This window comes from Diceros bicornis, chromosome 16 (assembly GCF_020826845.1).
Source record: "Diceros bicornis minor isolate mBicDic1 chromosome 16, mDicBic1.mat.cur, whole genome shotgun sequence".
NCBI classification, from domain to species: Eukaryota; Metazoa; Chordata; class Mammalia; order Perissodactyla; family Rhinocerotidae; genus Diceros; species Diceros bicornis.
This window is the reverse complement of record NC_080755.1, coordinates 62,856,100-62,868,380: the sequence shown is the minus strand read 5'-3', so window position 1 is coordinate 62,868,380 and position 12,281 is coordinate 62,856,100. Positions and strand designations below refer to the sequence as shown.

The window sequence follows — 12,281 nt, the reverse complement described above, 5'->3', positions numbered from 1 at the left end:
TACATATTGAAAATCTACTTTTGATCATAGCGTTGTGCTGGGTTTGAGGGGAAGAGAATAGAAGATGGTTGTTCCTTTTTCTCACCTTCATGATTCTTCAATTTGCTTCTGACCAGCCCATTGAGTTGACAGTAAGAGCGAGAGGGAGGGAAGAAAAACATAGTTGGGTGGAAAATTTGGATGTGTCCATTATGCCTTTTATTTATACAAGTTGTTTGTGTCTCCCTGCCCCTTGACACGTACCTTATTAGCAATGTACACATTGTTAGCTTGCTCTTCAAAAGTGTTTTTAGATACACTGAAGAGAATTGACAACACTGTAGATGTGAAAGCTCATTTCTTTCTTTCCTTTCTTTGGCATGGGTGTTCAAAGACCTCGATGGCATTCTTTAATTGCAAACTACGACCTGAGTAATTTAACTGAATCCACCATGGTTGGCTGTGACAGACTTGTTCGGATCTTCTGCCTAAACCCGGGCCTCCTGGTGGGGCTGTGGAAGGTAAGATTTGAGTCCCTGCGTGTATTGTCACCTCCTCACTCACAGTCCCATGTTTACTCACCATTATGCATGATATCAAGTATAAAATCCTTTAGATTTCTTACTAACTGCATTCCCTTCTCCCATCTTACCAGCTTCATTTTTCTAGCTAAGTGACCCTCTAGTCCATTGAGACTGCTCTACAGTTCTGCTGTCACTGTTGACAAACTACCTGTTCCTGCCTGGATGGTTCTGTTCACGTTATTCCTTTAATATCGTGGGGTTTTCTCCCTTTCTACTTCCAGTCAATCCATGTTCCTTCCTTCAGGTCCTTTCGTGTCCTTTCTCTGCCAAAGTCTCTGACTGTGCGTTGAACCTAGTAGTCTCTCAAACGTGTTTCTGATCCTGTAGATGTGGCATTGAGTGTAATCTGCCCTTCAGGGTAAAGTGCCTGGGGAGTTATCCTTTCCCACTAGATAAGGTTTCTTTTTTTGCTAGCTGAGGTTGGCTAGCTCTCTCCTCTGAGGTTATTTTCTGGGCAGTCACTTCAGTGAAGAACGTAACAATGTGATGTTCCTCTGTACCCCCCAGGTTTGTTTAAATCTGTGGCTTTGGCCTATGGATGTTTTAAGATAGTACCTCACAAGTTTGATTCTGAGAATAGCAGTACATGTCTCTATATGACGATTAGACAGAACCAAGCTCTACAGCAGCATCCTCTCGTACCTTTTTCTTTTCTCAGCCTGCTGTGGTAGTCAGTGTTTCTCTCCCTCCCTCCATTTCTGTGTGACGTTGACTTGTGGGCAAGGCAGCAGTTTGCTTGCCCTGCGTTTCTTGACTTGAATTCATCAATGTATGTTGTCCCACATAGTTACAAGGACTCTGGTTGATCTGATTGTCCTCTGTCTGGCTACTGGAGAATGGCACCCTCAGATTTACCATTCTGGGTTACCTACACCAGTCAGTGCCAGCTGTGAATTTGGGGAGAAATAGATGTCAGTTCCTGTGCAGCCACATTTTCTGCTACTCAACCTGATGGATGAGTGAAGAGTTTGAATCTAGTCATTCCCACTGGGTTTGCCAAGTCAAGCAGGGACTTGAGAGAACAATGTTACACCACTGGTGTTAACTATTTGTGCAATTAATCTTGTATCTGTGAAAGTCTTACCAGTATTGTGTTTGTCTTTGAAAAGAATTTGAAACAACCTGGAACTAACAATGTGCATTTTCACAATCATCATATATAATACAGTATTTTGATGTCTCACAAGTTAGCATGTGAGGCATTTTGTGAGCATTTGGGTATTGCATGCTTTGTGTATTTGGGTGAATTGTGGTCTTGCTGTCAATATGACATGTAAGTCTTATTAGATAGTAATAATGTATTAGCAGTAATAATGCATTAGCACTGTGGTAATCTTAGAGTTGTAAGAAACTGCATCTATCTGGAAGATGAAGGTGCTGCAATCTTCACAACGACCTTGTGAAAAATTAAAATATTTCAGCTGAAAAATGTATTCTTTTTAATTAACTTTTCAGAGGGAGGAAGAACTGGCTTTTGTTATGGCAAATCTTCATATCCATCACCTTGTGGAGAGGAGCACATTAGGCTCAGCCACTATGTATGTATTTGTATGTGGTGTATTGAATTTTTGTCTACTCAATATAAAAGATTAGAACTTGATACCATCTTAGTATCCTGAGAATAGCTACAAAGATATTCTATTTTTAATCAATAGACACAAGCCAACAGGCATAATTACTTAGCTGTTGCTAAAATAATTGGATTATTTATGAATATGTATTTGCTTTATTTGTTCTGGGATTATGCAGTGGAGCTTCCAGACTGAGACAGACTAGGAAGAAGGACCTGGCCACCCACTTCTGAAAAGACTGGCCATGAAAATCCCATGAACAGCAGCAGAGCGTTGTCTGATATAGCGCCGGAAGATGAGAGAATGGCGCACAGACACCAGGCAGGGCTCACCTCTGCTGAACATGGGGGTGCTAGGAGTCGGAATCCACTTGATGACACTAACAACAGCAAAGGATTATGTACCTAGTAGAATATTATTTATAGGGGCAGGATAGCTTCATTACTACAAGATGCCAGTGCAGCAAGATGCTTCAAGTTCTTTGCACTAACGTGACTTTTTATATCTTGCAAGGCATGCAGACCGTGGCCTGTTGGGTCTGGCCTGCAGATATGTTTTTGCTTGGTTTGTACGGTGCGTGTCTGTTAATGAATCTGAAGGTCTTCAGGTGGGGATATGCTTTCCCTTTCACTGCAGCTCACCCTTCCCCTAGGGGCTTAGACCCTCCCCTATGTCTTTTGTTCATTTTTATTATTGCCTGAAAAGCTCCTGAATGCTATTGAGTTGTTACCTTATGTAGTAAAGTTTTTCTTACTGCAGAAAACTTTGTTTGTCGTGGCTTTGGGTCTTCTGCCCAGGTTCCTACGCTGTAGATCTTGTTGCTGCATTTCCTGCTGTGCAGTTCTGTCCTCTGGATCCTGAGACCACTGAGGAGCAGAGCTGCCTTTGCAGAGCTGCTGTCCTGGGGCAGACCTCAGACACATGTTCACCCATGGTGGCTTGTAGATACCTGCAGAACTCATATCTTTGACTGTTTTATGGAAGTTGGTAGAAGGAACATGGAGCAGTTCTTTTGAGTTCATTGTATTGAAGGTTATTGGAAATCCTACAGAGGGTTGATAGGAGCTGTGCTTTGAATGAATGTTAATTTTTTAAAGAGTATTTTCAATGCAAATAATTTATCTCTGGTGTTGACAAATTTGTCTGTATATTTTGTTTTGCTTTTTAGCCCCTACGAGCTGCCTCCTCATAGCCCCGTTTTGGATGACAGCCCAGAGTATGGACTGTATGGCTACCAACTCCATGTTGATATGCACAGCAGTGGAATTTCCTACCTGTGTGGTACATTTCACGATCTCTTTACCAAGAAAGGTGAAGCTAATTGAGTTTTTGTTTCAGAATGAAATTAAAAGGTTGGAGAGAACAGAGAACCAATTTTTATGTCCAAATTAAGAATTGTCCTCCTAACTGGTCACTTTATTGTGTATTGGCACTCTACCCTCTCAGACCTTGTATCAGTCTAGGACTTGTGAAATACCTCGGCCAGATCGAATCTCTTTAGCTTCTGGCTCTGTTTCCTTCATCACCGTCACTCTCGACTCTACCTTCTGGATGTGTTTCCTACTCATCTTTTCTACTGATACTTTCCTTGTTGTTTTGCTCCCTGTCCTCCCCCAACTTCTTCCCTTCTTTCTCAAAGGAATTTGGTAAATTTGCAGACAGGGCCAGTATAGCAGCCGTCCAGGATAAGGATAAAGAGAAACCAGCCCTCCTGTATGTCCTGCATCAGTGTTTCTCATGCTTACTAAAGCTGAGACAGAGACTGGAGTAGACAGAAAGGAGGGGACTTCAGCCAAGTGAACAGGAGAAGGGATGTAGGAAATGTAGGGATGTAGGAAAGAAAAGAAGGCCCCTGTTTCAGTTTGTCTGATTGTTTCCTCTCACTGCATTCCTCTGTGTCCTATAAACTGGAAGTTTGGTGTAAAGACCTGCATAGGTTCAAGTTTAACGTTTTTGGTAAGAATATTTTATAGGGAAATAGTATACTTCATTTCTGAATATCCTGTTCCCCCAAATTCTTTCACCTAATGAATTTGACATCCATTATTAGTCTTTGCCTAAGTCAGTTTTTTGTTTGAGTTTAGAAAATGGTGATTTTCTAATTATGTTGTTATTTCTACATTTATTAGGTGAGCTTTTGTAAAAAAAACTTTTCCTCATCAAATGGGTGAATTCCTATAACAGCAGGGTAAATGCTTTAATCCTTTCCATTTAACCACTAATTTTTATTTTTATTTTTTTGAGGAAGATTAGCCCTGAGCTAACATCTGTTGCCAATCCTCCTCTTTTTTGCTGAGGAAGACTGGCCCTGGGCTAACATCTGTGCCCATCTTCTGCTACTTTATATGAGACGTCGCCATAGCATGGCTTGATACGCGGTGCATAGGTCTGCACCTGGGATCCGAACCTGCGAACCCCAGGCCACCTAAGCGGAGCGTGTGCACTTAACCGCTGTGCCACTGGGCCGGCCCCAAACAACTAATTTTTAGATTAAGAAATTGACGTAATAGTCGCCTCCTATCATGGAAATGATTTTGAGCTTGCTCTTTGTCTCTCTTGTTTTGTGTCACTTTGGACTCCTGGATTTTTATTTATTCAGGATTTTAATAAAATAAATATTTTATTTATTAAATTTATTTATTATAAATTAAAGGCATTATTTTTTTTGAAGCTAAAATTGTCCCCAGTTTGGTCAGTGGGATCTACTTCAGGCTGGCTTCTGTGCCCTATTGATACACTTTCATTTATTTTTGAGTCGTCTTTGCTTTTCGGTTCAGAAAGATTTCTAGGTTTTTCTGTGCTTGACGGCATTTTTAATTAGAATTATGTCAAATGTATATATTAACCTGGGGCAAATTGACATCTTCGTTGTTGAATTGTCCTACCCAAGAATGTGGAAGTGTTTCAGTTTGTTGAAAAGATACTTATATGTCTTTTAGGAGTGTTTCAGAATTTTCTTCATACCAGTTTTGCATGTTTCTTGTTCAGATTTTTTAGTAAGTATTTCATCTTTGTTACTTTTCTTCCGTAATATCTTCTAATTATTTTGTGATGTCTTTTGTGGTTTTGGTCTCAGGCCACTGCTGATCTCATAGAATGAGATGGGAAGTATTCCTTCCTCTTGAATTTATTGGAGGATTTTGCATAGAATTGGTAATAGTTCTTCCTTAAATGATTGATAGAATTCACCTGTGAAGCCATCAAGGCCTGCAGCTTTCTTTCTGGGAAGGTTTTGAACTACAGTTTCAATTTCTTTAATAGATACAGGGCTATTTAGGTTATCTATTTCTTCTTGAGTCAGCTTTAGTATTTTGTGTCTTTTAAGAAATTTTTACATTTTATCTAAGTTGCCAAATATATGGCATAAAGTTGCTCATAATATTCCCTTGTCTTTTTAATGTCTGTGGAATCTGATGCTACCTGCTTCCTGATTGGTGATTTGTGTCTTCTTTCTTTTTTTCCTAATGAATATGGCTCGAGTTTATCAATGTTATTAATCTTCTCAGGGAACCAGCTTTTGGTTTCATTGATTTTCTCTATTCTTATGTTTTGTATTTCCTTGATTTGCACTTTGATTTTTATTGTTTCCATTTTTTTCCTGCTTACTTTTTGATTCACTCTAATTTTTCTAGGTTCTTAAGGAGGAAGCTGATGTCGTTGATTTGAGAACTTTCCTTTTCTAAAATAGAGACATTTATTACTATGAACTTCTCCCTAAGTACTGCTTTAGTGGCGTCCCACAAATGCTGATATGTGTTATTTTCATTTTTTTAATTGAGATAATGTTGGTTTATAACATTATATAAATTTCAGATGTGAACATCATTATATTTTGATTTCTGTGTAGACTACATCATGTTGACCACCCAAAGTCTGTTATCATTCACTTTAAAATACTTTCTAATTTTCCTTTGATTTCTTCTTTGATCTATGGATTGGCTAGAAATGTGTTCTTTAGTTTTCAAATATTTGAGATATTTCTGGAGATTTTTATGTTACTGATTTCTAATTTAATTCCATTGTGGTCAGAGAATATGCTTTGTATGGCTTGAATTCTTTTAAATTGATTCAGACTTGTTTTATGTCTCAGAATATAGTCTATTTTGGTATATGTTCCATGTGCACTTAAGAAGAACGTATGTTCTGCTGTTGTTGAGTGGAGTGTCTTGTAAATGTTAATCAGGTAAAGTTGGTTGAGAGCGTTGAAGTCTGCTATATCCTTGTTGATTTTCTGATTACTTGTTTTATCAATTATCGAGAGGAGTATTGAAATCTACAACTATAATTGTGGATTTGTGTATTTCTCGTGATGTTCTATCAGTTTTTGCTACATGTATTTTGAAGCTCTGTAATTTTATTCGTAAACATTGAAGATTCTTATGTCCTCTTGACTAATTGACCCCTTCGTCGTCTATGAGATGACTCTCTTTATTCCTGGTAGTATTCTTTGGTCTGAAATCTATTCCATCTGATGTAAACATAAGCACAGCAGCTTTCTTTGACTAGTGTTAGCATGGTGTAACTTTCCATTCTTTTACTTTAAGCTTATTTGTGTCTTTGCTTTGGTCAGTATGCTTGGTAAGTCTTTTATGATCTATGACAGTCCATTCCTTTTTTCATGCCATGTATTTGTTGAAGAAACTGGATCTGTTATTTGTCTATACAATTTTCTACATTTTGGATGATTGTTTCTGGTATTAGCATGTTTCTCTTTCTCCCATAGTCATATCTAGAGGCTTGATCAGAGTTAAGTTTTTCTTTCTTTGGCAAGAAGACTTTGTAGGTGATGCCCTGTAGTTCCTATTGCAATTATCAGAAGGACATAGTATCTACTTTTCTAAATATTAGTTATGTTAAGATTGATCACTGGGTTCAGGGATTTTTCAACCTGCTCCTTCTATTATAAATTCCTCCATGAATGTTTACCAATTGATGGGTACCTATATCCATTATTTTATTAGAGATTGCCAAAGGATAACTCCCTAGTTCTATCATTCTTTCTACTTGTTTTAGCTAGGATTCTTCTGTAAAGAAGAGTTTTCTCTTGTTAACTAGTTAGTTACCATGAAATATAGTTAGTACCAGAAAGGCAGGGTACATGCTTGAGTCTCTCTCTTTATTAATTTACAAAATAGTGAGATAATGCTCTAATAGTCTTCAAAGATAACTTGTCAGTTTTTTGGGGGGTATTATTATGAACTCATAGATTAATAAATATAGTTTATGTATTTTAGTGTATTTGTAGTCATTGTTCTTTTTATTGTTATTGTGATGGTCAAATTGTCCTGTCGTTGGTCATCTGCTCCTCTGTTCTTCTGACATGACTCTGGTCATCTTTGGTAGCTCGCTTGTTCTAACATGACAAGCTCATTTTGTCTGTTTCCTGCCCAGACCTGGAATTGTCTGTTTTCCTTAGGAGTTCTGGTTCCTTTTAGTTCCCACTACGCTATTGTATTTAGAGACATAATCTGGATCCTAGAGATGCACATTACTTTTAGGTTTTCATTCCTTTTAGGGTTTTTAGTAGGCAGAGCTAAGAAGTTTGTAAATTTTATAATGTAAATAAATAAATCATGCATTCATTTAAATTAAAGGTCTTAGGGTTTTTTATTAACTTTTTAATTTATATACTTGTATCTGTTTTATTATGTTGAAAGTCTTTATTCCAAACTGCATTACAGTATATTATAATTTCCAAATAACAATACAGATATTATTACTAATAATGAGCCTATGGAATGTTATTTTAAGAATTTCCTTGTGGTTCTTTCTGTGCTTAAGATCAATTATACTAGAGATATAAAGTTAAGTAACTAAAATAATTCTTCTCTGTGTGTTTATGCTACCACTTTGGTATACTATTAGAGTGATTTGTTTCAGTCAGTTTGTCAGGATTGCTTTGCTTTTTTTTTGGTACATTTAAAGAAGATTATATGCCACATTTACATGGTTCCAAGGTTTGAAACTGTAAAACAAGGTAATTCAGAGAGGTTTCCTTCTACTCTTGTCCCTTCACCCCTGTTCTTTCCCCTCCAGAGGTGACCCTTTATATTAGCCTTTGGCTTGTTCTTAAATGCTTCTTTTTGAATATATAATGCTTATACATCAATATGTTTGTCTTTCTTCTAGTTGTTTTTAATGAGGCACACTATACTCCCTTCTAAGTTCCTTGCTTTTTCTTGATTCATATATTCTGAAGATTACTCTTTAGAATGAGATAGAGATCTTTCTCATTCTCTCTTTTTAAAACAGCTGTATAGTTTGTTAGTGGTTTCTTTCCATGGTTTCCAGCTTTGCTGGTACAGATAGTGGTGTAGTGAATATCCTTGTTCATACACCATTTCATAGTTTGTCAGCTTGCCTTTGGGGTACCTTCCTAGAAATAGGATTGGTAGCGCAAAGAGTAAATGCATATATAACCTTGAAAGACACTGGCAAGTTCCTCCTATGAGAGGTATTTCCAACTTAATGGGGATGTTAAGTTAATAAGATGTTTTATTACTAAGTATATTTGTTCTATGTTTTTGTTATGTGTTCTTACAAATGTGTTCTTTATATTCCTAGATTGGTTGGATTTTTTTTAAAAATCAGGAATTATTTTGAAGTGTTATCAAACACATCTTTGGGCAACTATTGATCATATGATTTTTTCTTTTTTATATTATTCATGTAGTGAATTTCATTAATATATCTTCTAATGGTAAACATCCTAAAATCCCTAGGATAAGCTCCTCTTATCATACATGTGCTTATTTTTAGTTACTAGTTTCAGTTATTTGGTATTTAGTGTTTTTCTGTTTAAACTCACAGATTAGGGTATCTATAGTTTTCATTTTTTAGTCTGTTTCTGATCCAGTCATAATCAGGTTTTCCACTTTTCATTGACTCAGTTTTAGTATTTATATGATATCCTAGAAAAGCATTTGTTTTCTTTAGGTTTATTTTTGATCTTTTTCTTTTCCTAGCCTTTTTTTTTTTTTTTTTTTTTTTATGAGGAGGACTAGCCCTGAGCTAACATCCATTGCCAATCCTCCTCTTTTTTCTGAGGAAGATTGGCCCTGGACTAACATCCATGCCCATCTTCCTCTGCTTTATGTGGGATGCCGCCACAGCATGGCTTGACGAGTGGTGCGTCAGTCCGTGCCTGGGATCTGAACCTTCGAACCCCGGGCACTGAAGCACAGCACGTGAACTTAACTGCTACGCCACTGGGCCGGCCCCCATTTTTCTAGCTTCTTTTAATTGATTGCTTAGATTGTTTAATTTGCAAGTTTTCTTGTTTTTCTTCAGTGTTCTTTCTGCTGTGCCTAGAATCTTGGACTCTCAGAATTAGAAAGGAACTGAAAAGTTATCTAGAGAATGACCCCTCCTGGGCTTGAATTTGCTTTGCCCCGGGAACAGCCCACCCAGTTTTGTGAAGGTGTGAAAATTCTGCCTTTGATTGAGCCCAAATTGGTTTCTCTGTACTTCAACCTGTTTACCTTTATTCTCATATTTAAAATAGAGAATAAAATCTCATCCCCCTTCCAGTATATGCCATTGAGGGTGCTCCTGCATGCCCTAATCTATACCCAAGGTACAAACTCCTATGCCCTCAGGGCTGGTGTTAGGAAGAAGTTAGTCTCTTGCTCTCTGTGACTCCAACCCTCGTGTCCTCAGGTGCCCCCTCACTTCCAGCATTGCTTGTCTGACATGATCTACAGTCTCCTTGAGAGCCTGATTGCTATATTCTCCATGGATTAGGTCTCTTAGGTCTAGGTCTGTCTTAGGGGGGTATCTAGAACTTCAGAGAAGAGGACTCACCCTCTCCTAAACAAATACGGCATAGTGTTGATTAAGCTTTGTATGCACTCCTCATACGCAAGCTAGGCCCTTAATAATGCTGACGTCAATAGTGACAGAGAACATTTATGAGCACTCATTACAGGGTCTTGCTAAGTGTTTTATATTTATATTAATTATTTAACCTAATCTTCATAGCAAGCCTGTGAGTTGGATACTGTTATCTCTGCTGTCGTTGACGAAGCGGCTGAAGCTGATCCTGTAGGTCAGTTCTCTAATCACATACAGCTCGCACGTTGTGGAGCTCCGTCTGCACCCAGGCCTGCTGACTCCAGAGCTGAGGGTCTTCAACACTTGGTGACACTGCCTCCCCTGTATTTGTGCTTTTCAGTGATACGCCTCTAGAGGATGTCTCCTTGTGTGGGTGACTCTGTCTTTTCAAAGTGTTACCATCGTAAGGGTGGTCAGCTAGGTCTCTTCCCTGCTCGCTTGCTGAAGTAGCATTTAAGCCAATTTTCTGTTAATGCTGATAAACCCCAGAGAAGGTTAGATGATTATTATAACATGCAAAAGGCTAGGTAAAATGAAGGAGAATGGGAAGCTGAGATGGGAATAATTCACCTTTCATCTGTTGTTTTCAACATCATAAGAAGACTACACAAGAATCAAGATGCACTTCCTCTGCGCGTGGTTCTGCGATTTGGAATCAGCAGAGGGCGCTGTTGCTATCAGATCATTCTCACATTTAAAAAAAGACAAACTCGAACGTCCTCTACAGTTTTTGAGACACTCTCTTGTGGTATTGTGTGGTATATTTAGTAAATGCCGGCTATGTCATTGCAGTTGGGGAGGGCAGCACTTTGCCCCTGTTTTTTAAGAACACTTTCTCCCTATCAAGGATAAAATGTTTTATCATCATGTGCCTAGAATTGACGTGGCTCTATCCACTGTTTGTCATCAGTGAGACGTGAGAAACCAGGCCTGACTCTAAGGAGGCTGTCTGTAGGAAGTGGTAGGAAGTAAAGGGGACGAGGCCGATTTGTTTATTTGATTCACTTATTGACAAACAGTTACTGAATGCAGGGAATGTGCTGGTGTGGGGGGACAGACGTGTGTCACACACGGTGCCTGCCCTCCATGGTTGGGTACAGAGAAGCCTGCTGAGCCAGGTGACAGGCACACCTGGGAGGGGTGGCTCTAGGAATCCTGGAGGGTTCTGAGGAAAAGCAGACCAAGAGGAGCTGGGGATGGGAAAAGCAATTAATTTGATGTTCAGACAGGTTAATGGGGAGTGGTCCCGACCGAGGTAGTGGGGGTCATGCGGCAGTGGAAAGGACGCAGCTTTCAATATGACATAATTCATCAACAGAGCCTGAAGTGGTCATTTTGTTGGGCCATTTCCAACATTCCATCTTTAAATAAGAGTTTTGAGGATGTACCAGTTTAGTCCACAAATTCATTGCGGTTCTGGGAATTTACTATGCAACTTGCCAAGTTGCGTCTAAAATCCAGTTAGAAAAACACATATGCATATGGAATGGCTGATAAAAAAATTTTTAAATGTTAATTGTGAGATAGTGTAATCTTTTCTATGTATGATATGTATTTAGGCTAGAGAAAAACAATTAAGAAAAACCATGTAGCCGCCACACAGTTTAAGGTATAGACCATTACAGTAACTTTGAAGCCCCCTGCATGTCTCTCCTGCTCTCCTCTTCATCTCTTCCTGCCAGTTCTGTGTATTGTGTTACCACAATTCTGTATATTGTGTTCATTGTTCCCTTGCTTTTCTCTTTTTTGTAATTGAACTTCTTTGTATTGTGAAATGATAACACAGAGAAATGCATAAAACGAATTATCGTGAAGCAAACACATGTGTGATCACCATCCAGGTCTTGATTAAATTTTAAAAATGAGTAGTAAGAGAGGACTGGCCTTACCAACTGTTAAACACACTATAGAACTACAGTAACAAGGAAGTGTGGTCCTACTAAAGCAGTAGATACCCAGAGGAGTGGAGCAAAATACCTGTACACATCTTTTGCAGTTCCAGATTCTTTCGTCAAATTATTTTGATAAATATTGGACTTATAGCAAAGCAATTAGTAGCTATTTTAGTTAATTATACTGTAATATATCTATAAATCTAAGTATGTCTTCATCCTTTAGAGGATATGTATGTACTTCTTTAGAGTGTTAGTATAGACTGCATTGTATATAATAATTTGCCTAAGATAGGCTAAAAGGATCTCTGGAATTGACTATGCGAGGAATACAAATAATTAAAGGATTCATGACATGCTTATATTCAGACAGAACAATCCCAATGAAGCATTCAGAGGGAGTACTGGCCATTTGATGCTCT

General features: G+C 38.3%; 1 protein-coding gene across 4 annotated transcripts in view; it reads left to right on the top strand.

Moving 5' to 3' along the window:
- FBXO15 (F-box protein 15) overlaps positions 1-12,281 on the top strand; it is a 47,320-nt gene that overhangs the window by 18,472 nt on the left and 16,567 nt on the right. For all 4 annotated transcript variants that reach the window (XM_058557298.1, XM_058557297.1, XM_058557300.1 and 1 more), the window contains 3 exons: positions 374-500; positions 2,019-2,101; positions 3,303-3,445. In XM_058557298.1, coding sequence (XP_058413281.1) covers positions 374-500; positions 2,019-2,101; positions 3,303-3,445 — 353 coding nt within the window. The remainder of the gene's footprint in view (positions 1-373; positions 501-2,018; positions 2,102-3,302; positions 3,446-12,281) is intronic.